The sequence below is a fragment of the Periplaneta americana genome, chromosome 16 (genome assembly GCF_040183065.1).
Source record: "Periplaneta americana isolate PAMFEO1 chromosome 16, P.americana_PAMFEO1_priV1, whole genome shotgun sequence".
NCBI classification, from domain to species: domain Eukaryota; kingdom Metazoa; phylum Arthropoda; class Insecta; order Blattodea; family Blattidae; genus Periplaneta; species Periplaneta americana.
Window position 1 is genome coordinate 113,505,110 of NC_091132.1, and position 27,665 is coordinate 113,532,774.

General features: G+C 35.0%; 1 protein-coding gene across 2 annotated transcripts in view; it reads right to left on the minus strand.

Moving 5' to 3' along the window:
• Positions 1-27,665, minus strand: part of LOC138691096 (NPC intracellular cholesterol transporter 1 homolog 1b-like) — a 121,769-nt gene that overhangs the window by 85,260 nt on the left and 8,844 nt on the right. For both annotated transcript variants that reach the window (XM_069812806.1, XM_069812805.1), the window contains exons 2-5: positions 25,980-26,049; positions 9,723-9,876; positions 6,459-6,653; positions 3,852-4,005 (exon numbers count right to left, since the gene is read on the minus strand). In XM_069812806.1, the coding sequence (XP_069668907.1) occupies positions 3,852-4,005; positions 6,459-6,653; positions 9,723-9,876; positions 25,980-26,039 (563 nt within the window). In that variant the 5' untranslated portion in view covers positions 26,040-26,049. The remainder of the gene's footprint in view (positions 1-3,851; positions 4,006-6,458; positions 6,654-9,722; positions 9,877-25,979; positions 26,050-27,665) is intronic.

Here is a 27,665-nt window from a genome sequence, read left to right on the forward strand (position 1 = left end):
CATTTTAAGTTATATGTTTGCTGCAATCTCTTCGAGAAATCAGGGTATTGTAATTAGAGGAAACATTTAAGAAGTGTTATATGGTGGATGCTTAATATATTTCCTGATTTAAAACAGGAACAAAAGGTGTGCGCTATGTGTCGCAAAGAAATAAAAATATAATATGATGCTATCACGCAGAATCCTCAGAATGACTCTAGTAATGAAGAATACGTCGATTCTACAGGAAATGTAAGTTCATTAAATGCAAGTCTTTTTGACCAAGGTGTGTTCCTTATTAAACAAAAAAGGCTACAACAAGAGAAATATAAGAGACAGAAATTTGAAAATATTGAAAAAGTCATAAAAGATAAAATCTTCGATATTAAAGACGCCAAGGAATCAGGACCTTCATCAAGTCCTGATTCTGAAATTTTGTCTCAGTTGCAGGAAAATTTTCAAAATTCAGGTAAAAGTGAGAAAATCACCATTTTAACACTACTACCTAAAAGCTGGAGCGTAAATAATATAAAAAAAGTTTCTTTCCGCTTCCGAATACATAATTCGGAAAGCCGAAGTCCTGGCAAAGGAAAAGGGAATTTTGTGTTCACCAAATTCGAAAACCTGGAAAACCCTTGCTCGCGGCTGTTGCTGGTAAAGAAAAAAAGAATTCTGTTGTTCTGACGAGATTAGCAGAATGATGCCTGGTAAGAAATATTTGTTGTGATTAAAGAATCAGGGAGTAAATCACATGAGCAGAAATTAATTATATGCAGCATTTAAAAATTCTAACCCTGAAATGAAGGTAATATTCTCCAAATGTTCACCTCTTAGACCAAGAAATTGTATTCTAACTGGAGTTCGTGGAACTATGCTGTCTGTGTTTGTGTCCTCATCAGAATGTAAAACTTATGCCGGAAGCAATTTATTAAAGTTTCAGGTCTATGTGAATTTCTAGAAAATTTTTCCTTATACCTTCCAAGTTATCAACATTTCTTGGCTACTATGGTGTGCAATCCTCCTCATATAAATTGCTTGTTCAGGAAATGTACAGAATGTCCTGAACCATTCAAAATAAGAGAGGGTTTAGAGAAACGTTTCGAATAAAACTTCAGTGATTCAGTGACCTACAACCAGTGGATGACGACTGACCGATCAACGCTTGAGACCATAATGAAACCCACAGACAGCAACTATCTCTTGGAGAAACTTGGTGATTTACTAACTCACTCATTTATATCATCTGAACAAAGTAAGTTTCTACGTGATATGAAATCATTTCTACAGCCATGTCAGCTTGTGTGTTAGGCGACTTCGCTGAAAACTATTATTTCGTAATCCAAGATGAAATTCAGTCTTACCACAGGACTAATGTGCAGACAACCATTCATACTTTCGTAATATATTATAACGAATCGTCATCCGGTACAGTCTCTATTAAAAATCTGGTAATAATTTCACACTGCCCGAAAAATGACACTACAGCTGTAGGCCTACATCTTTTTCAAAAATATATAATGGAGTCATTAAAACAAACATCTGTAATTCACCACAAAAATTATGTATTTCTCCGATGGATTCCCTGCTCAGTATAAAAATAGGAAAAAATTTCCTGACAATCACATTACATGAAGAAGATTTTGGATTTCCAGCAGAATTGCATTATTTTTGCATATCGCATGGCAAAAGAGCATGCGACGTTGTAGGTGGGACACTTAAAAGATTGCGGCTTGTGCTAGTTTGCAGAGACCATCCGATAAACAAATAACTACACCTAGGAAATTGTACGACTGGACAAGGGATCATCTCCCAAACATTAATACCGTTTATGTGACTGAAAAAAGCTATACTGAAGAGGAAAAAATGCTTGCTCTTTGATGTGCAAAATCCACCGCAGTGCCTGGAACACAAGTTTCATACAGTCCTGCTGTTTAGGATGGGTATTATACTTGCTAAGCAGTTTTAAAATGCAGCTGAAACAACGCAGCATCCTGTCTGGAAATATGATCAGGCTATTTCATTTCAGCAATGAAAGGTAATCATTTCTTACAGAACTTCAGTTTTAACAAACTCCATGTGACAATAATTATTTATTTGAGGTAATAATTAAAAAAATTCGAATTATGTACTACATGTTAAATTACATAGCGACATTCGAGAATATGATCAAATATAATTAAATGCAACGAATGTGTGGGACATAATTATCGGGACTTATACGGTTAGCTTACGCTTGCAGTGACATAATAATTTTTATCTTTGTAACCTATGATGATTCCAAGTTGAAACTTACCAGTTCATTATATCACTAATTGAGACGTACTATATATTTTTTTTTCCTTAAAATAGAACCCTCGCATTTTTAAATATGAATATATGAAAATTGTTTCATCATGTTTTTTAGTGTAATTGAATACATGCAGAAAACAATATAAGCAATAAAAACTATCACATATTAAGAATGTATCACCCAATTTTTGTAAATTTATCTGGAGACGTTGTTGAGATATATAATTTTAATTGAAGCGGCGTGCTTACAAAAATATGATTTTTTTAATGTTTGAAACGCCACTGTCAGAAAACGAAAAGCACAGGACATATGAAACTCGGCAGTTTTAGTTAGCGCGGCAGGTAAAACAAACCCTCAAATTTTGAAAGAAATCTGAGTCGGTCGGGTTGAGCGCCTTGTTGATTTGATATGGAATGACCCAAAACAAACAGTTCGTAAGTATTATATAACATTAAATAGTTTCACAGATACGATTAATGAACATATTTTTACGTAAAGGCATCCAATTTACATAGATAGTATTAATTTCTGCTTTTAATATACATAAAAATAAATACAATATATTATCATGCAAATGCAGATTCTTTATTTATTACATTAATAAATGCATTCAATAAGTTCAATTTCATAATACTAATAAAACATATCTCTCCTTTTAGTTTAGATAATACTGAATTCACTTTGCAACTTAAATGCACGATAACATCGTCGTAAACCACTTAAAAAAAAGAACATAAGTTTAATTTGGACATATTCAAAACACATTTCTATTACAATCTATATAACATACTTACAATAATTTTCATTTTAGATAATCTTCCATGAAGTTCCACAATATACACCACTGCTTCCAAACTATGTATGATAACATCATTGTAAAAACTACATACTAATAACTACGTAAGTCTAATCGCACAATCAGCCTACTCAGACATCTCTCTAACAATTAATATAATATCTCTACAATAGTCTTTCTCTTTTTAGATAGTATTTCGACAATAGTTCCACAGTTTGCATCATCAAATTATACAAGACTGGAATACGAGAGCAACTCCATATACTAACATTTTATCTATCAAACGAAAACTTCACATCACATAGATACGTAAGCAATACAAACATTAATTACTGATTATGGATATGGCATTTAATATAGTTTATATGAAATGCAAATCGTTCTACAGGATGCAAATAAAAATTGTAAACGAGTTTTCACTCACATATAACTATATACAATATTAATGATTTATACAACAATATTGCACGATTTTAATTATGAACATACAACATAACAATGTTTGTTTTATCAGTAGAAGGTAGAAGGCTCGTAGTGTGTCTTTTAAAATGATTTTAACTTTTTAACTTAATTTAAATCTTTTATCATTTATCTATAATATTGTGTTAACAATTCTACTCTACTGTATTATAATCAAATGCCATATAAATGAGGTTAAGATATTGAAAATCACATGTTGATAAGTGTAATAAGGTATCACATCTTAGCAGCAGTTACAATTTTACTGGATCAACAAGGATTATTTAAGTCCGAAATTCAATTCTTGTCATTGGTTGAAGGACTCACCTTTCCTTTGTGCAGTTGTCGGCTCCATATGGAATGCACATAGCAGCGAGAGCCAGTCCGCCACTGGATGGCATCACCACTTGGCGGCATGACTCATATGTTCCATTCATGTAGTCTGGATGCACGTACAGATCTACTTCGGTTATATATTTTTCTGAAAATAGAAACATCGTTATGGACTGCATTATTGCAAGTAAATTAACTACTAAAGGAAAGCAATTAGATGACAGGTGTTGAAATTTATAGCTACTTTCTCTGCGTAAAATACTTGCTTTATTATTTACAAACGACATTCATATAAATAATAACGTCGCGATGCTATTTATTTTTACTTACATGCAATTAATTTTGTACTTATTTTATTTATTGTAGGATGTACTTAATTTTATTTGTTAATTCCTTTATTGGATCCTACTGTCTCACGAAGAACAGCCACAGGATGTGGACTCCGAGAAGAAAAGCATATATGAGCCTACTTTCACGTATTACAAAACTAAATATAAGCTGCACAGTATAAATTTTGTTGGCTCAATGGTTGGAGCACGAGGAACTATTCCCAAATTTCTGGTGCAGTTTTGGACTTCATATGAAATCAGTTCATTGGCAATAATTATACATTTTAATATTTTTGTGTAAAAGAAAATCATACTCCTTCATTACTGTTACTTTTTGTAGAGCTATAATTGTTGTAATTTTATATTAGACTTTTGTTATTTTATTATATATTTTCAAGTTGTTTACATCACTTTGTCATGTGGCAGCTCTCTAATGAGAGAAGTTTTTTTAATAAATAAATATTTGTAAATGTTTAGAAATATTTATACTTAATTTTATTTATTTATAATATAAAATTTTGATACTATTTACGTGGGGTGTAACTTTAATAGTGGCAACACTGCTGTAAAAGCGAAACGAGACGGAGTTAATTGTTGCCACTTCTACCACACGTTAGTCTGTGTCTGCCCTCCTCCCCCCTAAAAGGACTCATGTCCGACTCACAGCGCATGCGCTGTGGAGAGTTGAAGTTAGTCTCCTGTTAGTTACAGCTCTAAGCGGTTGTGTTTCGCCATATTTACAAAGCAGGAATAGCGATCTTGGCTGGAAATTCAATCTGTCCGTGGTCGTACAGCACGACAATGTCATGACGGTCTTATTGAGGCATGTGGAGAGACGGCGTTACCATACAGGACTGTGGCGAGATGGGTTCGAGCCTTCAACAAGCGGTGTGACAGAGTGGAAAACATGGCTCGACCGAGTCGTCCGAGTGTTACCGCTATCAGACGGTACGTGAGTTAGCCCAGGAGATAGGAATATCGCATATGACTGTGTTTCGTATTCTAAAGAATGGCCTAAAATGAGAAAAATTGCATCTAGTTGGATTTCCTAGGATTTCACGGAGGCACAGCGGTGGATACGATACGACACCGCTCAAACTCACTTGGAGCGTTATGATCGTGAATGAGACGCCTCCTTACGGCGTATTGTTGCGCTTGATGAGACATGGGCCAGGTCATACGAACCTCTACTTAAGCGCCAATCAAACGAGTGGCGTCATTACGGGTCACCACGCAAAACAGTGGTGCGTCGTACCCCTACAAATGTGAAAGTTATGCTGATTGTTGTGTACGACTGTGACGGCGTCATCCTAACACATAACGCCCCGCAAAGACAGAATGTTAATGCACAGTATTTCCGTCATTTTTTGGAACATAATCTGAGACCAGCGTTGCGAGGAAAGCTCCCACACGTATTGCAGAACCCTCCAATTATTTTGAAGGACAATGCAAGGGCGCATACGGCACACCCTGTATCTGATTTGTACCGTCGTTGGGGGGTGGGAAGTGCTTTTCCATTCACCATATTCACCAGACTTAAGCCCCTGTGATTATGATTTAATCCCAAAGATGAAGGAACCACTTCGTGACGTTCGATTCCGGACTGTTCCGGATATTCTGCAGGCAGTAGGGCGGTCCACCAGAAACATGAATAGAAGAGGATCTGCTACAGGGATACTACGACTTCCACATCGTTGGCAACGAGTTGTAGACAATGCTGGTCACTACATTGAAAGACTGTAGAAGTTTCACAGATGTATCACTTTTATTTTCATAATAAATAAATAGTTGCCATTATTAAAGTTACAACCTGTGTATATACAGAGAGTAAAACTAATTAAATACAAATTAATATTGGGAATATCGAATCAAAATGTAATTAAAACTACAGAGCCATTATTTTCTTACGCGAGCCGGGAAAGATTATGTCCTGTTGTTACAATTACAATTCAAAATTACTATCTTAATGTCTCTGAACATTCTTTGTAGTTTAATAGATTTATTAAATAAACAATATATATTGCAGTCATAATCTTAACTTACCTAGCGTTAAATGAAACGTTAAATATATATTTTCAATAAAAATTATGAACTTATAGGCCCCTCACCTCTGAACACTCTCTGCAGCCTAAAAATATAAAATATAAAAATTTTATTGCTTGTGAATGGTCTCTGTAGTTTAAACAAAATAAATAAATAACTACAACTAGCTTTAGGATCTCATCATCTTTGTAGATAAAAATGTGTTAAATAAAGAATCGCGGTTACTTACTGTCTCCATCCATTTGGGTTTCTTTTGGATGCATAAAGTTGCTGTGAACTGTGGAACAGGTAAATTCGCATATGTGTATCATCAAGTTCTTCACACAAGACGTGCAGCGCTTGAGAAGGCCCTCGGCTAATTGCAGCTTTTCATCCATGGCTTTCAATTGTTTGCTGTCGCAACACGTGTGGATCTTCCCGTCACCTTTCATGAAGACAAATTTATTATCAGTTCAACATTATTGTAATAACGCACATGCGAGTAATACAGATCATCAGTGTGGTTTTAGGCGTAATAGATCAACTATTGATCACATATTTTGCATTCGACAGATAATGGAGGAAAAAATGGGAGTATAAGGGTACAGTGCATCAGTTATTCATAGATTTCAAAAAGACATATGACTCGGTTAAGAGAGAAGTTTTATATGATATTCTTATTGAATTTGATATTTCCAAGAAACTAGCTAGTTCGATTAATTAAAATGTGTCTCAGTGAAACGTACAGCAGAGTCCGTATAAGTCAGTTTCTGTCAGATGCGTTTCCAATTCACTGTGGGCTAAAGCAGGGAGAGGCACTATCACCTTTACTTTTTAACTTTGCTGTAGAGCAGTAGTGTCAGAGTTGTAAGTTCCAATACCGGTTGTGGAGCTAGATCGGAGCTTGAACTTGCTTATATCTATGGAAACACCGGAGCACGCAACCAGTATAGTGGAGCGCTCCGCTCCGTTTAGTCCCTGTCTGACATCGCTGCTCTAGAGTATGCCATTAGGAAAGTCCAGGATAACAGAGAGGGTTTGGAATTGAACGGGTTACATCAGCTGCTTGTCTATGCGGATGACGTGAATATGTTAGGAGAAAATCCACAAACGATAAGGGAAAACACGGGAATGTTACTTGAAGCAAGTAAAGAGATAGGTTTGGAAGTAAATCCCGAAAAGACAAAGTATATGATTATGTCTCGTGACGAGAATATTGTACGAAATGGAAATATAAAAATTGGAAATTTATCTTTTGAAGAGGTGGAGAAGTTCAAATATCTTGGTGCAACAGTAACAAATATAAATGATACCCGGAGGAAATTAAACACAGAATAAATATGGGAAATGCCTGTTATTATTCAGTTCAGAAGCTTTTATCATCCAGTCTGCTGTCAAAAAATGTGAAAGTTAGAATTTATAAAACAGTTATATTACCGGTTGTTCTTTATGGTTGTGAAACTTGTACTCTCACTTTGAGAGAGGAACATAGGTTAAGGGTGTTTGAGAATAAGGTGCTTAGGAAAATATTTGGGGCTAAGAGGGATGAAGTTACAGGAGAATGGAGAAAGTTACACAACACAGAACTGCACGCATTGTATTCTTCACCTGACATAATTAGGAACATTAAATCCAGACGTTTGAGATGGGCAGGGCATGTAGCACGTATGAGCGAATCCAGAAATGCATGTAGAGTGTTAGTTGGGAGGCCGGAGGGAAAAAGACCTTTAGGGAGGCCGAGACGTAGATGGGAAGATAATATTAAAATAGATTTGAAGGAGGTGGGATATGATGATATAGAATGGATTAATCTTGCTCAGGATAGGGACCAATGGCCGGCTTATGTGAGGGCGACAATGAACCTCCGGGTTCCTTAAAAGTAAGTAAGTAATTAAGTAAATAAGTAAGTCAGTAAATATATTTCTCTGATTACGTACAAATGTTGCCAGGTGACAGCTTCTCAGGAAAGACTATTTGATAACAGAAAGATTGAGTTCGATATAAAGACAGTTTTGCAACAGATTTTCTAGTCTTTCCTTTATATTTAGTTTCTTTTTATTTTTATTTTTTTCATATGTCATTTCTATCATTGTTCCATTATCTCTGCATGATCAGAATAGTTTCAATAGTTGAAAATAAAGGTTAAGAAGGGAATAATGATTTCTCATTTCTCATTTTGTGATTTGATTTTTCATTTAGATAACTTATCTCTTGCGCATCTTTCCAATACACGTTTGTGCAGATGCATATCAAGACGACACGTCTAAAATACAGTACTTCTGAGAATTTTGGACTAAAAAAATTAGGTTTCATTAAAATTCAAAATTAATTATCTGTAGCAAGTCAATAATATTGACTTCATAGAATTATATTTAATATTAATTATTGTCATTCATAATGAATTTCAATGACAGATGATAATGATCTTCAATGTTGAGTAAAAATTATTTATGGTCTGCTACATTCTACGTCTTATTTACATTAAAGCACCGTAAACATAAAAAAGTCATATAAACAGAACAGATCTATAGAAAGTCTAGAATGGGTAAAATTGTAGGGTCAAGTTTTACTCATTAGCAGATAGTGTATGCGGGATGACTTAAGGAAAAGTGAAGTTGTTTCGTATCGGAGTATATGGCACGTGCCGCGCCGTCCGTCTTTTGTGTACCTGGCGAGTACAGCAGCGTTCAAAACGAAGGAACCCCGGTCCACATTGCAACGCAATGTGTGCAGTTGTGTTATCCTGCTCAAGTATTTAGTACACGCTGAATAGTGTAGTGCTGACCCATTCATAATGTGGAAGGCAAAACATTAAATTCGCTTAGAGATACGAAATGCAATTAAGAAGTATGAGAGTGACATTTTATGTATTAACGAGACAATATCGTGTGTAATGTATGCAAATTGAAATAAAAACCAGAACAACACAGGCTATACAGAAACATTGTAACAGTACATCGCACAGGAAATGCGTTGAAATGAAATCTGAGGAATCATCTACATCATCATCGTCATCATCATCATCATCATCATCATCATCATTTAGTTGCACGGGTCTAACGACACGTGCAACATGATACTCAGTACAAATATTCCTGTGAAGAAATTGAGTGATCCCCATTTTAGAGTTTTTCTTCAGAAATTCTCTCGATACAACAACTGTTTAAGCGATAGGCGAAGACGATTCAGCTTCGACAACTTACGAGAATATATCGTCGTTTACTGCAACGCTGGTAATTGCATCAATGATGACGAGGACTGTACTTGCAAGGTATGTACTACAGTACTACAGAACGTTATTTTTCTTTTCCTTCTGACTGTACGGAGATACAGTAGCATGTTGATGTCGTCTGTTTACGTTTAAAACCTGTTGAACCAATGGTCTGAATGAAAAAATGTAACATATAGTAAATGTGCACCTACATTCAACAATAAGTCATCCCGCATCCACTGTATACTCATTATATACTTAAGAGCTACATTCTAACAATTAACTTTGTCTTATTTTACTTACTACTTTCAACATGAAGATGAGGACATCTTCTCCGTAAAATCTCGAGCCCGGCAGAATCTTCCAGAGCTGGAGCTTGTGTGTCGTTGTAGCAATTCTTAATTTTATTCTTTTCGTCTGTAAAGCATTGTCCGTACCATATGCAATGTCCAGCGGCCTGTAAAAATTACATTTAGACTATACTCGGCCGTAGTAGAAATATAAATTCTCCAATCAATAGCATAATTAACCATAATATATTACAAAGTGAGTCAAACCTAAGTCCATATGCCGAAGCAGAGATGAACAATCATCCAAAAAAAAATCAATAGTATAATTTACCCTAATATAAAACAAAGTGAGTCAAACCTAAGTCCACATGCCGAAGCAGAGATGAACAGTCATCCAACCAATATAATCAATAGTATAATTTACCATAATATAATACAAAGTGAGTCAAACCTAAGTCCACATGCCGAAGCAGAGATGAACAATCATCCAACCAAAATAATCAATAGTATAATTTATCATAATATAATACAAAGTGAGTCAAACCTAAGTCCACATGTGGAACCAGAGATGAACAATCATCCAACCAAAATAATAAATAGTATAATTTACCATAATATAATACAAAGTGAGTCAAACCTAAGTCCACATATCGAACCAGAGATGAACAATCATCCAACCAAAATAATCATTAGTATAATTTACCATAATATAATACAAAGTGAGTCAAACCTAAGTCCACATGCCGAAGCAGAGATGAACAATCATCCAACCAAAATAATCAATAGTATAATTTAACATAATATAATACAAAGTGAGTCAAACATAAGTCCACATGCCGAAGCAGAGATGGACAATCATCCAACCAGCATAATAAATAGTATAATTTACCATAATATAATACAAGTGGGTCAAACCTAAGTCCACATGCCGAAGCAGAGATGAACAATCATCCAACCAATATAATCAATAGTATAATTTACCATAATATAATACAAAGTGAGTCAAACCTAAGTCCACATGCCGAACCAGAGATGAACAATCATCTAAGCAGCATAATAAATAGTATAATTTACCACAATATAATACAAAGTGAGTCAAACCTAAGTACACATGCCGAACCAGGGATGAACAATCATCCAACCAAAATAATCAATAGTATAATTTACCATAATATAATATAAAGTGAGTCAAACCTAAGTTACCAGCATTCTTACCAACCTGCGAGATTACCGCTTGGCAGCAGTGTGCAGGGTTTTTCCGTCATTTTGCTTGTTTTAAGGCCGGCAAAGAACACAATGCATGGGTTTGCCTTATCAGCTTTTGCACTAAGCGGGGGACACAATAATTCTACTGACACATTATATTGTCAATCTCAGTTAGTTGTCAGAACTGTATTGAGAAATACAGGGACATCACTTTATTTTTACCAACATTTTTAACATTAACCTGGCTATACTCGGAAACACTGTTAACCCCTTACATTATAGGAGTTTGGTGTTACTAGTGCAATATGTAAATAAATCATTTTAAAGGCTATAGAAGGAGAGAAAAGCTGTGTATCCATTTATGTTGCAGGGAAATACGATATTACGATTTTCAATTTGTTGAGTTCTTTTACGTTATTTTATCAAAATACAGCAGAGTACTAACAATATTTCACAAACTCAACTCTTCAGGCGGTTGTATTCATTATATAATGGCTACTTTATTCAGCATATTACCGTACTTTCGGTAACTGTAATCTTCACTTCAGCTCAGTGCACACAGATAAAGTTATTCAGTCATGCTACACACCGTACCTGTGCGAAATAAGCAGGACCAGGTGTTTATGGAGATCGCGAAAATCACGATATAATAGATATACAATAGATTTTACTAATCTCTGCGAATTAAGTGACTCTGATTAATAATGTGCGAATAAAATAATCACGACAAATCGCGAAATAGAGTTCTAATAGCGAAATATAAACATATTCGCGAATTATTATTATTGCGTCTTTTTATAGCGAATTTCATATTCTGAGTTCTTTTTTCGGACCTTTTTTCATTTGAATTTGTTATACATTCAAGTAGCTACATTACATGGTTTTCCAGGTGTTCTGATTACATTAGTGACCTCGAAAGTCTGAGTATTCAACATTTTACTAATAATTTAAAAGTGTTAATTTGAAGGCTGCAAATTTTGTTTCGATTTTAATGAATGTGTGTTAAATACAATTTCAATCCAACAAATATTGTCTATTGGCCATATCACACTTTTACCAGAATCCAACGAACTTTTAATGTTAATTATTTGGAAAGTAATATTCATACTGAGTTAATACTCCAATTTCAAAATAATTGTATTTTCCAAAATTTCCATTAATATCCAACAATCTCCTCCGACACTAATATTAAAAAACACAAATGACAAAATTAATCTCCATAAATACCTTCCCTGGAAATAAGCTTCAATAATACAGGCTCTTTCTTCTATAGAAAACGCAACCATATTTCTGAAACACACTATACTCTGTACTGTTTACTTCACTGCTAGCAGACGTCGAATGCAACAGCTACAGTAAGTTTGTATGGCCGACGGAAGCAAGAACAGAAATTAATGTTTTCAGAAAAGAGCTAAGAAAGCCCAACCACTAGTCTTTACAGTGGAGCGAGCAGAAGCAGGTGGGAGAAATCGGAATGCGACGTAGGCAAACGGACGACAGTACCTGTACGGAAATATGATTCAATATCGGAAGCTTTCGTCACTGGAAAACGCGAACATATTTTTGAAACGTACTATAATCACTAACTCAGTACTGCGGCCTTTGCTCTGTGTGGAGGACAGTTGGAACTTCGTTAGTAGAAGGGGTGGGAGTGAAGTACATTCAAAAACTCAGGTACAATAAAAGTTGAAGTAAAAATAAAATGATGTCCCTGTACAATTTCGGCGTCGCTGTCCAGAGACTTCACAACTATCGAAACATTGCGTTGTTGAATTACTTAATAAGTTTCGAGGAACAGGTTCCATTCTCGATAAGAACAAACACAGTCCGAAGTGTGTTCTAACAAAACGAACACGTGAAAATACTATGTCTACACGTATCAGTGGCGAAGCTAAGGTGTAAATACTGGGTAGGCTGAAAAAATCTGCTTACCTTATATCTTTTTATACAGCAGATGTTCCTCGATTTTTCTATCAACATTTTTTGTGACACAGACCCCACAAGAAGATGATGACCACTCATTTTCACCCCCAAACAGAATGCAGGTATAACAATATAACTTGTCTCAGAGCACCCTATTAGCCAAGGGTATTTCTTATACCATCAAAATTGAAATTTTCTCTTTTGTCTTTCTTCATCCGCTGTTTTAATATGTAAATGTGGTGTCGATCTCCTTTGTAAACATTTTGTTTCATACGCCCGACTTGATAACGGTTTCTCTTATAATTCTGCAAATAATAACCTCAACGTTCTCAGTATGAGCCATTTTACACAAACTTAATACGTAGCACACACATGCATGCCATTTTGATTAAACTAACACTCAACAATGCAGAGCATTCACAGAAAAAGAATATAGCGCGGCGTATTATATCGCGGTTGTGGGTAGCCCCGCTTCTTGCTACTGAGTTGTAGTGAATTGATACACTCTTCTCCCCAGCCTTCCTTCAAGCTTGCGAGTACCACTGCCTCTGAGCGTGGTCTATGACGAAGTGAAAACAGAGCTCTGAGTAGACCTTCAATAATTATGTGGGAGTAGCGCTTCCGTTTTCACAAAATCATTAGCAGAAATCATTCGAATATTCGGATGTTTATAGGATCCACTCGAAGAGATAATTCAGAAATCCAAACGACTATTCTGCAGTTATCCGCGGGACACCTCAACATCCGGTACCCTAATAAAAAGATACATTTTGAAGCCAACGGTAGCTAGAACAATTTGTGTGCAGATATAAAATGTATTGCGTACGTAACATTGAGCTGTATTTGAGAATCATAAGTTACAAAATTGAATTAATAAAAAAAATAGTCAAATCTTCCGGTGCATTCGGAAAGAAGAAGAAATGTCCGAGTTGAGTGCCACGATTTCCTAGGAGGCATCCGAATTGCGTGCCATCACATACACAAGTACAAACAAATTTAAAGTTATGCAGCATCTCCCTTTCAATTGTTTACACTAAGTATAAGTATAAGTGTAAGTCTTAAGACTGATAGTTACAGCTTCACGAAGAAGCTAACATTGGTAGGCCCATGGTTATAAAAAGCTACATATATTTTGCTTCGTTGAACTTTGTGTAGACACTGGTAGGTACCTTTTGATAAACTGAAAAGGTTTTATTTCATTGTTTCATTATTGATTGCAATTTTATTTCTCTTCAGCGAGTTTGTGTTCTCTTCAACACGTCCCGCTTCCTTATTATTAATTAGTGTCTTTTGAATGTAAATTTAAAAAATCAATAATAAATGGTTTCTTAATTTTTCACTCTTCCATTGTAGTAGGCCTAACAGTTGGCTATGTGATTAAATCTCCCTCTGGGGATGAATGCATCTAAATATAACAGTTTCCAATAGCAGGTACTGTTGATACAATAAATAACATTTAAAACTATTAACAAGTAGACCTAGTTTGTTTCAGTCACCCTGTCGTGTTGCATTACTGGAGAGAAGCAGCTGACAATATTATGTTTGAGAGTATATTTCAAATTAATTTTGTTCTACTTTCGGGGGTTCGACCTTTCCCTTATGAGAGTCCTCCACGCATGCAATTCAAGTGTGTCTTCAAAAATCATTGCATGTAACACTGGTCAACAGCCATTTTGTGCCAGACGTAAAACTAACAAATTCTGACTAATTTCGACCTCCTGAATTAAAAAATAACAAGCAAAAAGTTCCATCAGTTCGGGTTTTCGAGATGCACAATATAATTAATTTTATATGCATTCTATTAAAAAAAAAATCACAGTATTTCATGTGTAACTACTTTATTTTACAAATGTGACGACCCATTATGTGAAAACAATATTAGTATAAGTAGGCCACCATGTTAGAAGCACTTGTAGAAACGGAAATTATTTTATTGCCTTTTTACGAGTCTATTTGGAGGGAGGGGGGAACAGGTTCGCGGTATGAATTCGCTTGAGTTTACCTGATTTTACTTGAGATATGTATTTCTTTCACTGTGAGCCTTAATGGCATTAACTGTAGTTTATATTTTGGAACAGACCCCCTTGTCAATACCACTTTCAGAAGCTACAATTGTTTTATTGCCCTTTCCGGTTACATTTGAAGGGGGAGAAACAGGTTCGCTATATGAAATCGCTTCAGTTTACCAGGAGATTTCCGTGGTGTTAGTATTCTCTGTAAGATGTGTATTTCTTTAAATTGTGCTTTAATGATAATATTCAAATTACGAATTGTTTATATGTGCGGATTTGAACGTTGTAGCATTGCTTCTTGGAATGCAATATTGCTTTCTGTGTGAATAGGACAGTCGCGCTCGAGATAAGCATTACAAAATAAAATGACAATCACTAGAGTCAGGGAAGAAAAATATTATACATCAACCCCTTGTACCTCAAAGTAAAGTAATTTTACCCCTTCACACATTAAGTTAGGATTAATGAAGAATTTTGTTAAAGAGATGAATCATAAAACTGAAGCATTTAAACATATCCAGGAAAAATTTCCTGCTATTAGCGACTCGAAAATAAAAGAGGGAGTGTTCAGTGGGCCACAAATTATAGAAATAATGAAGGACAATCGCTTCTAATCTCTGCTGGAAGGAAAAGAGAAAGAGGCTGGACTGCATTCAAGGAGGTTGTATTAAATTTTCTGGCTGACCGTAGAAGGGACAACTATGAAGAACTAGTGCAAAATTTACTGTTGGCTATGAAACTATGGGTGATAACTAGAGCCTGAAAATTTACTTCCTTCACTGCCATCTTGACTTTTTCCCCGAGAATTTTGATGATTTCAGTGATGAGCATGGTGAGCGCTTTTATCAATAAATTTCAAGTATGGAAAAAAGATACCAAGGACAGTGGAGTACCAATATTCTAGCAGACTATTGTTGAACTTTATTTCGTGATGTACCTGATGTCCAGTATAAAAGAAAATGCAGAAAAAGAGAGCTGTAATCTTCTGAACAGAGAGTATTTAACCTTATTGTCATTATACAAAGCAGTATTTTGAATAGATATACATTTGTAAATTTCTCAAAAACCGTAACCAACAACTGTTTTTTATTGTCATATTCGTATTCATGAGGCTCCAATTATACGAGCTATTCCATCTCAAATCGACCGAAATATAGAAAAAATTGACCTTGCAATTTCTAAATACAATGAAACTTTTTCTGTTCGTAGACAACAGTGATACAATGCTTTGTGCAAAGTTTGAGGCATCAGAACTTCATAGTGTTTAAATTAAAAATATTTAAATTTATCGTATTTTCATGAAATTAGCAACTTTAAACTATTGTAGCTCCGAAACCCTTTCATCCAATGATCAAAATTATGGTTTATTTTGATGCTGAGAAATTAAAGTTTATATTGACATATAAACAGATTTTCTTGCTTATTGTGGAAATGGAGAAATTTAGATTTTTCCTCATTAAGACGCCTTTGCCAACGAAAAAAATATTATAAAAATATATGGTTAGATTCCGCATTGAAAGTACAAATAAACACATATTTTTTACTGATGGTACGTTGATAAGAAAGTATTGCAAATATCAAATAAAGGAAATAAATAGTACGCGCGTGAACTAACCAGCTGACTGTGAGGCGGGAGCTAGCCGAGGGAAGCAAGGCCAGGAGACAAACACGTGATGTGTCGTCTAGCAGCGCTTGGCTGTGCTAGATTTATCGCAGATTTTCACACAGGAGTAAAATGACAAAAGAAAGAAGACTGCATCCAAACATTTACTAATCAAATGTTGATATTTCTTGCAGAGAACTTCCACGCTCCCTTCTGCAGAAGAATATGCTTTAGTTTAGTTTGGGGATACTTTTTCTGATATATTTTCTTCTTTTTCACGCCAATCACAGTGAGTGTCTCGTTTAAAGTAGTGAGGGTTGCCTTGTCAACACATTCCGTTTCACCCTTACCCGATTCTTCATTATTACTGTTGCTGTTATTACCACAACTCTCAACTTGAACACTGCAAGTTGGCTGAACATTTTTTTCTATGATTTCTCGTGATTGAAGTGCGTTATCTAAAGAATGTGATTTATTTACTTTCAATCTGCAATATGTACATAATCGAATTATGTTTTGGTACTTTTCAGGTACGCCAAATTTTTCTGCAATCGAACGGGATACTTTCCGAAGCCCTTTAACATTGACCCTTTCGTAACGCGTAAGTTGAAGGGTATTCGAGTAGCGGTCACCTGAGTAAGATTTTTCCTCTATTTTAAGCAACCTGTGAAATAAATTTTGTTACAATATATAAAATATTTACATTACGGAAGCGCTCACGAAAGACACGTATTTAACTCAATAATTTGATCGATATTGTTTTGAAATACTTTATCTTACCATGATGGTTTCACAAATATGCCTTAACGAATAACATATAATAATAAATATAAACTTGAAAAAATACTGGGTCACAACACTTGCACTTATAAAATGCACACGCAACTTGGCTACTTTTGGTCGCGTACTGGAGACTAAATATGCCACACCGTTGTCTCAGAGGATGGCATGACTCCTCCTCCCAACGCTCGCTTATCTTCAGCTCTCGACCAGTGCGTGCGTTACTGCGCCGTTCAAGTCTAGGAGTGTGAAAATAATTTATTTAATACCCTCGAAAGTTATTGCCGTACCACTAAGCAAACAATGCCGAATCCCTCTTAATAATGCAAGGTTTTCTTCTCAATATTTTTTTACATTTTTACAAATTGGCAAAACGCCTAGAAGTAAGTAAAATCAGATATGTCTCTCTGTATATAATAAAAATAAGGATTGCTTCTTAACATAACCTACCAAATGTCAGCTTCAAAATGAGCTCTCGTTCAATGTTCTGCAGTAAATGGTTCCAGAGTTCTGAGCGCTGAAAGAGGCTCGTTTTTCTAAAATACGCTAAATTTGTCGCTGAACAATACGAAAACCGTTTGACTTTCGATAGTATATTTTTGCAGATGCACTGTCCTCAGCACCTTGTATAAATAGGGAAAAAATTAGAGTATAAAAAATGTGAGGTTTTTACTGATCGATTGCATATGGAATAGCCGGTATAGAAAACATGTATCACATGCCCAGCGCAAAAAAAAAGTTAAAATTTGTTACGCAGTGTAATTCATTGTTTACCTTTCGTACCTGTAATGAACCAACCCGATTGGAATTCGAGTGTACCCAAATCTTCTCACCAAGAGAAGACTGTACTTAATATGGCATTATTATTATTATTATTATTATTATTATTATTATTATTATTATTATTATTATTATTATTATTTTCTACGCACGTATATCGTATGAACGAAAAACCTTTGTGAGCGAAAAGGGAGTGGACAAAGAATTCATGGACATATCTACTTACGAGTACAATAGAGGAAAGATTAGTGCGGATCAAAAATAAGATTGGACGAAATGGTAATGGATGTTGACGAAACGCCTGGGAACCGTTTTTTGCGGTAGTCATGGAATTAAACGGAAAATAAAATGTGATAAAATATATTAGTTTAAAGTTAAGCCGGTTATGAATTTCACGGTCATAAAAACACCTAAGATCGAGATTGCCGTGAACAACAATGTCAATTCCATAATTACGAAAATAAACAAATTGTAATTACTGAATTTTTTATGTGTGGTTTGAAAGACAATGAAGGGCCAAGCTTATTCCTGTCTCTCATAGCGAGCGGACGCATACGCTCAGGTCTCCCCATGCCTGGAGATAGCTTTCATCGCCAAGTAAGACAACTGGTACTACTACGTGGTACAGTCATTAAGTTCTGACACTGACGCCTGAAGGGTAGGCACCCACAAGAATCTGGATGTCTCAGAAGATGCCGCGTGATACGGCGTACACTTAAACAGATCGACATCCTCCCTCAATATAGTCGCCGTTGGCCGCTATGCACGTCTGCCAACGTTGATGTAGCTGCTGGAAGCACCGCTGAAAGATGTTGGCAGGAAGATGCCGTACGGCTTCTCTTGTGGCAGTCATGACCTTTTCGGCCGCATAAAAATTACGCCCTCGTAGGATTGATTTCATGAGGGGAAAGAGAAAAAAAATCGCATAGTGCGAGATCAGGTGAGTACGGAGGGTGTGGCAAAACAGCGACCTGTTGCCTTGCAAGTTCCTCTTGGACAAGGATGGAGCGATGTGCAGGGGCGTTGTCGTGTAGCAACAGCCAATTCTTCCTATGCCAAAGCTCAGGACGCTTACGACGAATTGAATTGCTTAAACGGCCAAGAATCTCTTTGTAGAGGATCTTGTCTACAGTTGCACCTTGTGGGATGAATCCTATGTGAACAATTCCATTTGAATAAAAAAAAAACTGTTAAAGCATCACCTTGCCTTTTGACCTGTCTTGTTGCGGATTTTTCTGTCGTGGAAATAATGGCGTTTTCCAGGTGGCGGATTGTCGCTTCAGTTGCGGATCGTAAAGGAAACACCATGTTTCGTCTCCAGTTATGATCGGTTATAGCAGTTTCGCCTAATTTCTGACAGAACGTGACGTTTGCCCGTTGCTCAAACTGCAACATACTCGAATTCCGACGCGCGCATTCAAATCACCGTCACAACAAAGACCGTAGTTCTGCTTACAGTGCATGCACTCAACTGTCTCTTGTTGGGTCGAGAGACTAACTGACAAGGTATCATACCATGGCGCCACCTATGCGCTATAGTGCACCACAACGCCACTATGCGCTCAGTATTAGAACTTAATGACTGTACCACGTATAACCTGCAAGCGTTGCAAAGAGACAGTTTCAAATGCTATTAAGTGTGTGAATTGTGTTTGTGCTTTTCATCTTAGTTGTGCAAAATTGGTGCGTAATATTAAATTTATTAATGATTCTTCAGTTATATGCTGTGAAAATTTCGATGTTAATATAAGTGAAACCACTGAAAATGTGACTGTGTGCGAAGCTTTAAAAGATTTTGCTGATAGTAATAATAAAATAGACATTAGATTAGTTATGTATATATTGTAACAAAAAGACGTAATTATTAATGAATTAAGAGAAAAAAATGATATTTTACGTAAGCATAATGACTTACTATCTTCAGTTCATTATAAGAATGGTGAGGCCTACAAGATGACTACGGTTAGTGAAGTTCCGTCTGCTCGGAGTCAAGAAATGTTAATCAACTCTGAAAACACATCTAAGAATAAATCTGCTAAGTTTATTAAGAAGACTACGAGTGATAGTGCTGCAGCGTCTAAGTATGACAATAATATTGATCAGGAGAATGTTGTTCAAAAAGTAGCTGAGCGGCAACAACATGTATTACCCCATTCTAATCAGTCAAAAGTAGCAAATGAACTTTGGACTGATGTTGTGAAACGTAAACATAGGAATCATCATATGTTAGTAGGAAAGAGAGTGAGTACTGATTCAAATGCTTTGAAATTAACGGGTGTGCCTAAAACCGTAGCGCTTCATGTATAATTATATAGACTTGCACCCAGTACAACAACTGAAGATTTAGTGAACTTTCTTAAAGCTGATATACCTGTAATCTCTTGTGAGAAATTGAATTCCCGTCATCCCGATCAGTATTCCTCCTTTAAGATTGAAATCTCTGAGATTCATCTTGAAACTGCTCTTAACCCGGAAATATGGCCTGATAATGCTTTGTGTAAGACGTTTTTTTCAACCACGTCAAAGGTTTTTAAACGGGTAGTGATTGATGCAAATATGACGGTTTCGAACAGCAATGATTGTGATAGTTGTTTGAAAGTATTTTATTGGAATTTCCAAGGCTTATTAAATAAGCGAGATGAAATTGACTCTTTAATAGATATGTTTAATATGGATTTAATATGTGTGACTGAGCATTGGATTAGTGTGAATGAATTTCAAAATGTATATATTCCAGGATTTTGTTTAGCAAATTCATATTGCAGATCTGTGCTAAAACGGGGTGGTGTGGCTATTTTTACAAGACATGATATTAGATTTAAACCACTTGAAATGTGTAGTAAGTTTTCAGTGGAATCTGTCTGTGAAATTACTGGAGTGTTGATTGAAAACTGTAATACTATCGTGTTAGTTGTTTATAGTTCACCCAATTACAACAATTTTAATGATTTCTTAGATATTTTATACAAGGTATTAGTATTAATTTTTAATACAAAAGATAAATATTCTATCATTTTATGTGCTGATTTTAATGTTAATTTTTTAGAAAATAATGCCAGTCAGCATAAACATAAATTGTGCAATATGTTAACTAGCTTTGGTCTTAGAACTGTTGTAGATGAAATAACCAGACCAAATCAAATTGGGCTAGGTACTTGCATTGATAATATAGCAACGTCAATTCATGAGGATAGGTTTCTGTATCTGTTGTTCATACTGTTCGATCTGATCATGATGCTATTTTACTTAGAGCGAAGGTTGATCAGACTAATAATGAAAAGAGTAATTACGTATCTATTACTCCTTACAGGTTCATTAGCAACTGGGGTAAGCTGTATTTTACTTTTTTATTGTCTCTAATTAATTGGCTTCCTCTTTATACTTTAGCTAGTATTGATGATATGTTTTCAGGTTTTATCAATTTGATTATTAATGCACTAGATAATTCTCTACCTTTCAAATTTCGTACAAACAAAGTTGTTGAAAGTAAACCCTGGTATAATGATAATTTACGTATGATGAAATATCAATTTTTAAAATTACATGACATTTATAAAATGAGTAAAAGCTTTATTGCAAAGAATGCTTATTTGGATTATAAACGTAAATACATTTCTGAAATCAAATTGGCTAAGAGAAAATTTAATTCTGAATTAATTTTACAAGCAACTAATAAATCTAAGGCAATATGGTCTGTAATAAAAAATCTAACGAGTTCAAATGAGTCTTTTAAAGATTTTTTTATCAATAAGGTTAGTGACATTGTTAATGGTACTGAACCCAGCGTAAATAATTTTAGTACTTTTTTAGATTTAAGTAATATAAATGGTTCTCTTAATTCGTTTAATTTTAGAGAATTTTCAGTTGAGGATGTGCATAAAAAATTTTATCTCTAAGTAATAATAGAAGCTTGGACATCTTTGGTATTAATACTGTAATAGTTAAGTTAGCTTCGCCTTACATTTGTGAACCATTAAGTATTTTATTTAATAAGTGTATTAGAATGTCTTATTTTCCTAAAATCTTGAAGTATTCTAAAGTTATTCCCATTTTTAAGAAAGGTGTAAAATCAGATATGGAAAATTATAGGCCAGTGACTATTGTACCTATAGTGGCCAAGGTATTTGAATCTCTTATAAATGATCAGATAATTAATTATTTTGAGTCCAATAATTTATTTTCTACTTCCCAATTTGGTTTCCGTAAAAATCGTAATACTTGTGACGCTATTCTTTCACTAGTAGGTGAATGTTTGAAAGGTCTTGAAAAGAAAAAAATCTGTTTTATGTAAATTTTATGATATGACAAGAGCTTTTGACACCATATCCCATTATATATTAGCAGACAAATTAATGTTTTATGGTTTTAGTTCAGAGGCAAAGAATCTTATAAATTCTTACTTAAATAATAGATTACAGTGTGTAGCTTATAATGGTTCAGTATCACAGTTCAAGTCTTTAGTTTATGGTGTACCTCAGGGATCTGTTTTAGGCCCTATATTATTTATTATTTATATTAATGACTTACCTAGTGTTGTTAATAATAACTCTGTAAACCCTTATCTATTTGCTGACGATGTGGCTATTCAGCTAGCTGCTGATTGTTATTCTGACTCTCAAGATTTGTTAGATGAGAATGATATCTTAATTAAGTCATAGTGTTCTTCTAATTATTTATATATTAATGAAAGTAAAGTGACAGATCTTAAATTTAGCTTAGATAGAAAAAGTTATGCTTTTCATAATAACATCAAAATTTTGGGTATTTATATTGAATGTGGTCTGGGCTGGGATAGCCATATCAATATGATTTCGGGTAAGATATCTAAAGGAATATTTATGTTAAGATGTTTGTCTAAAACTGTGGATACAACAGTGCTATTAACAGTATATTTTTCATATATTCATAGTCATCTTCAATATGGTGTTTTATTATGTGGGAATCATAGTTCATCTTTTAATATTTTTAAATTACAGAAGAAAGCAGTGAGAATTATTTGTGGTGTTGGACCAAAAGAACATTGTAAACCATTATTTCAATCCTGTAAAATTCTCACTCTTCCGTCCACACCTGTGGAGTAACGGTTAGCGCATCTATCCGCGAAACCAGGTGGCCCGGGTTCCATTCCCGGTAGGGACAAGTTACCTGGTTGAGGTTTTTTCCGGGGTTTTCCCTCAACCTAATATGAGCAAATGCTGGGTAACTTTCGGTGTTGGACCCCGGACTCATTTCACCGGCATTATCACCTTCATCTCATTCAGACGCTAAATAACCTTGATGTTGATAAAGCGTCGTAAAATAACCTACTAAAATAAAATAAAAACTCACTCTTCCATCGCTATATGTATTGCAGTGTTTGTTATACACCAAAGTGAATATTGATAATTTCCCTTTGAACTTCCATTTTCACGAACACCATACGAGAAGTTGTTACGATATAGGACTTGATTTATGCAGACACAAGACTACATAAAACAGTTTTTATTATATGTCTCTGAAGTTTTATAATAGCTTACCTAACTCAACTAAAAATTTAAATTACGATTCATTCAAATCGTTAATTAAAAGAAAATTATATGAACACAGTTTGTATAGTATTAACGAATATTTTAACTTGGCAAACAATTTTGTATGATTCTATTTATATTGACGTTGCTAATGCATAATGTATTTATGTCCAAGCTATAAAGTAGCTATCTATCTATCTATCTATCTATCTATCTATCTATCTATCTATCTATCTATCTATCTATCTATCTATCTATCTATCTATCTATCTATCTATCTATCTATCTATCTATCTATCTATCTACCTATCTACCTATCTACCTACCTACCTACCTACCTACCTACCTACCTACCTACCTACCTACCTACCTACCTATCTATCTATCTATCTATCTATCTACCTACCTATCTACCTATCTATCTACCTACCTATCTACCTACCTATCTACCTATCTTATAATGTTTCTGAATGGCAGGAGTTCGCTGCATCGTACTTGATGTCAGAAACATGCGAAGTTCAAGAACTGATATTTGAAGAAAAGTGTTAATGAGCAGGCTATAACAAACCTGTTCTGCCTTCCAACTTTTAAGAAGAGGCAAAGACACTGAAAGTTCAAATTCTCGTGTTCTTACAGGTTCTGGAATAATTAAAATAATCTAGTTAAATAATAACATTAGCATATTACTCGTACTTAGAATATACTGTAATATGTTATTTACGTTTTTGCGGATAAATGAGAGAGTTTCACTTAGATTTCGTGACTGAATAAAATTTTAACATTGAATGTTTTATTGTTTCCAGTATAGACCGTAATGTAAAATGCTTTTCCCACACAATTGCTAGAAAGGGCCATTGGATTTGGTGATATCGCTGTATGTGCAGCAGTAGAAAAAATATACAGGGACATCATTTTATTTTTACTAACATTTCTAATATTAACCTGGCTATATCTTTGGACCAACGGTTTAGAAACGGAATCACCGTTTCCTATCCTCTCCCACGACTGGAGTTCGATGATACTGGTGTAATATACAAACAAATCACTTAAATAGGTATAGGAGGGAAGAAAATTAGTTCATCCATTTACGTAAACTAAGAAAATCACTCTTTTGAGTTCGATAATTTTCATTAGGTTTTAGTTTAATCAAAATACAGTACTGTATTAACAACGAGTGTTTTTACTCACGAACTGAGCTATCCATGCGGAAGTATTCATTATGCAGTGTATATTATACTGTCTACAGCACATTGGCATACACTATAGAGAATGAAGTTAAATTGAAAAATAATTATAATACGGATATTTAAACGCATTTTTCAAAACGGTGGCCGTTCATTTCGATATAGGCTTCAGTTCTAATGTATGTAATTCCAATTACCAGTTTCGTCCTTCGTACTAGTAACTCATGTTGAAATAATTCTGTACCTACTCTATAAAAGAGCACCTTACGTGCTGTAAATTCAATCTTCACTTCTGCTCGATCCGAAAAGATGAAATTACTCAGATATGCTATCTACTGTCCGTCCAAGTGATTATGTCGCAGGATCGTAGAAAGGGGGGGGGGAAATCACGTGAGAGTTAATTACTTAACGAGGCTCTTTTATTTAAGTTATTTTAAACAGTTGTATAATATTACGTAGACGTCCAATTCCTAACAGAAATTAATGCTCTCAGAAAAGAGCTAAGACAGCCCAGCCACTAGCCTTTACAGAGAGGCGAATAGAAGCAGGTGGGGAAAACCGGAATGCGACGTAGGCAAATGGATGACAGTACCTGTGCGAAAATGATTTAATATTGAAAGCTCTTTCGTCACTGAAAAACGCGAACATATTTTTGGAACATACTGTTTACTATGATCGTAAGGCTACTATGACTGTATATGCGGTCTTGGATCTGTGTGCAGGACGGTTGAACTTCATTAGTAGAAGGGGTGGGAGTGAAGTACATTAAAAAACTCGGGTAGAATAAAAATTGAAGTAAAAATAAAATGATGTCCGTGTATTTCCGTGTAAATTTTGAAATGTATTTTTGCAACATTACTATTATATTTCTCTTTAAGCTTCGTATAATCAGGAAATAAAAGACCATATCTCACCTCGTGATTAGTAATAGCAGTGAAAAACAATGACAACAATCATTTTTATTAACAAATGTCCACCGCTGTGAAGTAACAGTTAGCATGCGTGACCGTGAAACGAAAGGGACCCAGGTTCAAATTCTGGTTGGGCCAAGTGACCTGGTTGAGGTTCTCTCTCAACACATTGAGAGGAAATGCTGGGTAACTTTCTGTACTAGACCTTGGACTCATTTCTCTGACATTATCACTTTCATTTCACTCAGACTCTAGATAATCATCGCAGTTGATAAGGCGTCGTAAAATAAACCAATAAAAATTTACTAAATAAGGAAACTCTAAATTGGCAAATAAAGATAAATTATCCTTTTTTTTTACTCACCCGAGTTGTGTATATCCATGAGAGAAGGAACAGAAGCGACAGTTGTGTCTTGTAATTCATTGTCAGTGTTCTGAAAATGGAATGCAAACGCTCTGTTAATTTACATCATGCAATAATTCCAGGTAGGCTGTTGCAAAAGAAGCTCTGGAATCATGTATAAAAAAAAACTTTCCAGATCTCTTGATAAGAACAATGCAAAGTTTATAATTTAGATCAAACATAGAAATTCAACTTCGTAATGAATCAATAAAGACAAATCAAGGAGATAAACATGATTGTATGCCTACTAATGTACAATATCTTGCATTGTTTGATATAGTACATCAATATTGACGGGATCATTAGACAATGGAAAGAACGATTAAAAGCTAACTTAAAATTACTGACAATATCTTGAATACCATATTGTTAGCAGGTGACTAAGTACAGTAGGCCTAATATTATTTTAGCAATTTATAGCACGAATTAGAAAAGGGTCAGCATTCCCTTACTTACACTACTTACAGCTTAAACACAGATGAATCGTGACCTTAATATCTGCTCTTTACTATGTCTTTCATGTCCTTTCACTTTCACTTATCCCCTTTTCTAATTTATCACACTTTATTAAACTACTTCACTTCTCTTATTCTCAGCTACACGAATAGCTATTTACACTAATTTTCTCATTCAACTTCACTGCCAGTTTTCTCATAGCTAACTAAATAATTCCGCCTGTACGTAACAAAAATACCTTTATACTTATTAACTATAGAAGACCTAATCCTTGTTGTCTATTTCAGGAAAAACATAACCTGTTATTAAATTCATCGTCGAAACAGTTTTATGTTCATTTTCAATGTCAACCACTCCCAGCACACATTCACTATCACTTCACACGTGTCCCAATAATGTTCTTTCACTTGCACTTCAACACCAAAGAAGATTATATTGTTCCTCCTTTTCTCTTCTTCTAAATATTTCACCTTCTTTTTTTAATAGATTGTTTTCCTTTTGTACATCTTCCTGTTTACTATAAACAATATCGGTAGTCTCCCTTAGACTTGTATTCATTCTCAGCAGAACCTCCACCTCACTATGAAATGTCTTGCGTTATACTAAGCTAGCAGGCTGCTGTGAATCGCGTCTAAAGGCTGGTTCACAATGAACCGGGAACGGAAACGACAATGAGAACGGAAATATTGTTAAAATAAATGTATTTAAATGTGAGCATTCACAATTAACTTCCACGTTCTCGTTCCCGGGCTCCGGCAAGCTTTTCGTTAATTGTGAATGCTCACATTTAAATACCTTTATTTTTTAAATATTTCCGTTCTCGTTATCGTTTCCGTTCCCAGTTTATTGTGAATCAGCCTTAACTCATCTGGCTGCTCAATGAGGAATCAAACACGTAAGTAAATATAACATGAAAGCAATAGGGCAGCGATGGGGAAAAGGGGTGGAACGAACATAAGCAGCAAATGGTGGGTTTACACGTGCATGGATATACTGGCGCCAGTTAACACGCCAGTCATACTTTTGCGCCAGTAAAGGTTTACACGAGTTTCTTTATTTTACCTCGCCAGTGCCATTTTCAAGTGAGGCTGCTACCTGAATGTTGCACGAGGACATAACATGTCAAGTGAAGTTGAACTTGTTCATAGCGCTTGCCTAATAGTCTAATAACTTTGTTGGTTGAGGAGATGA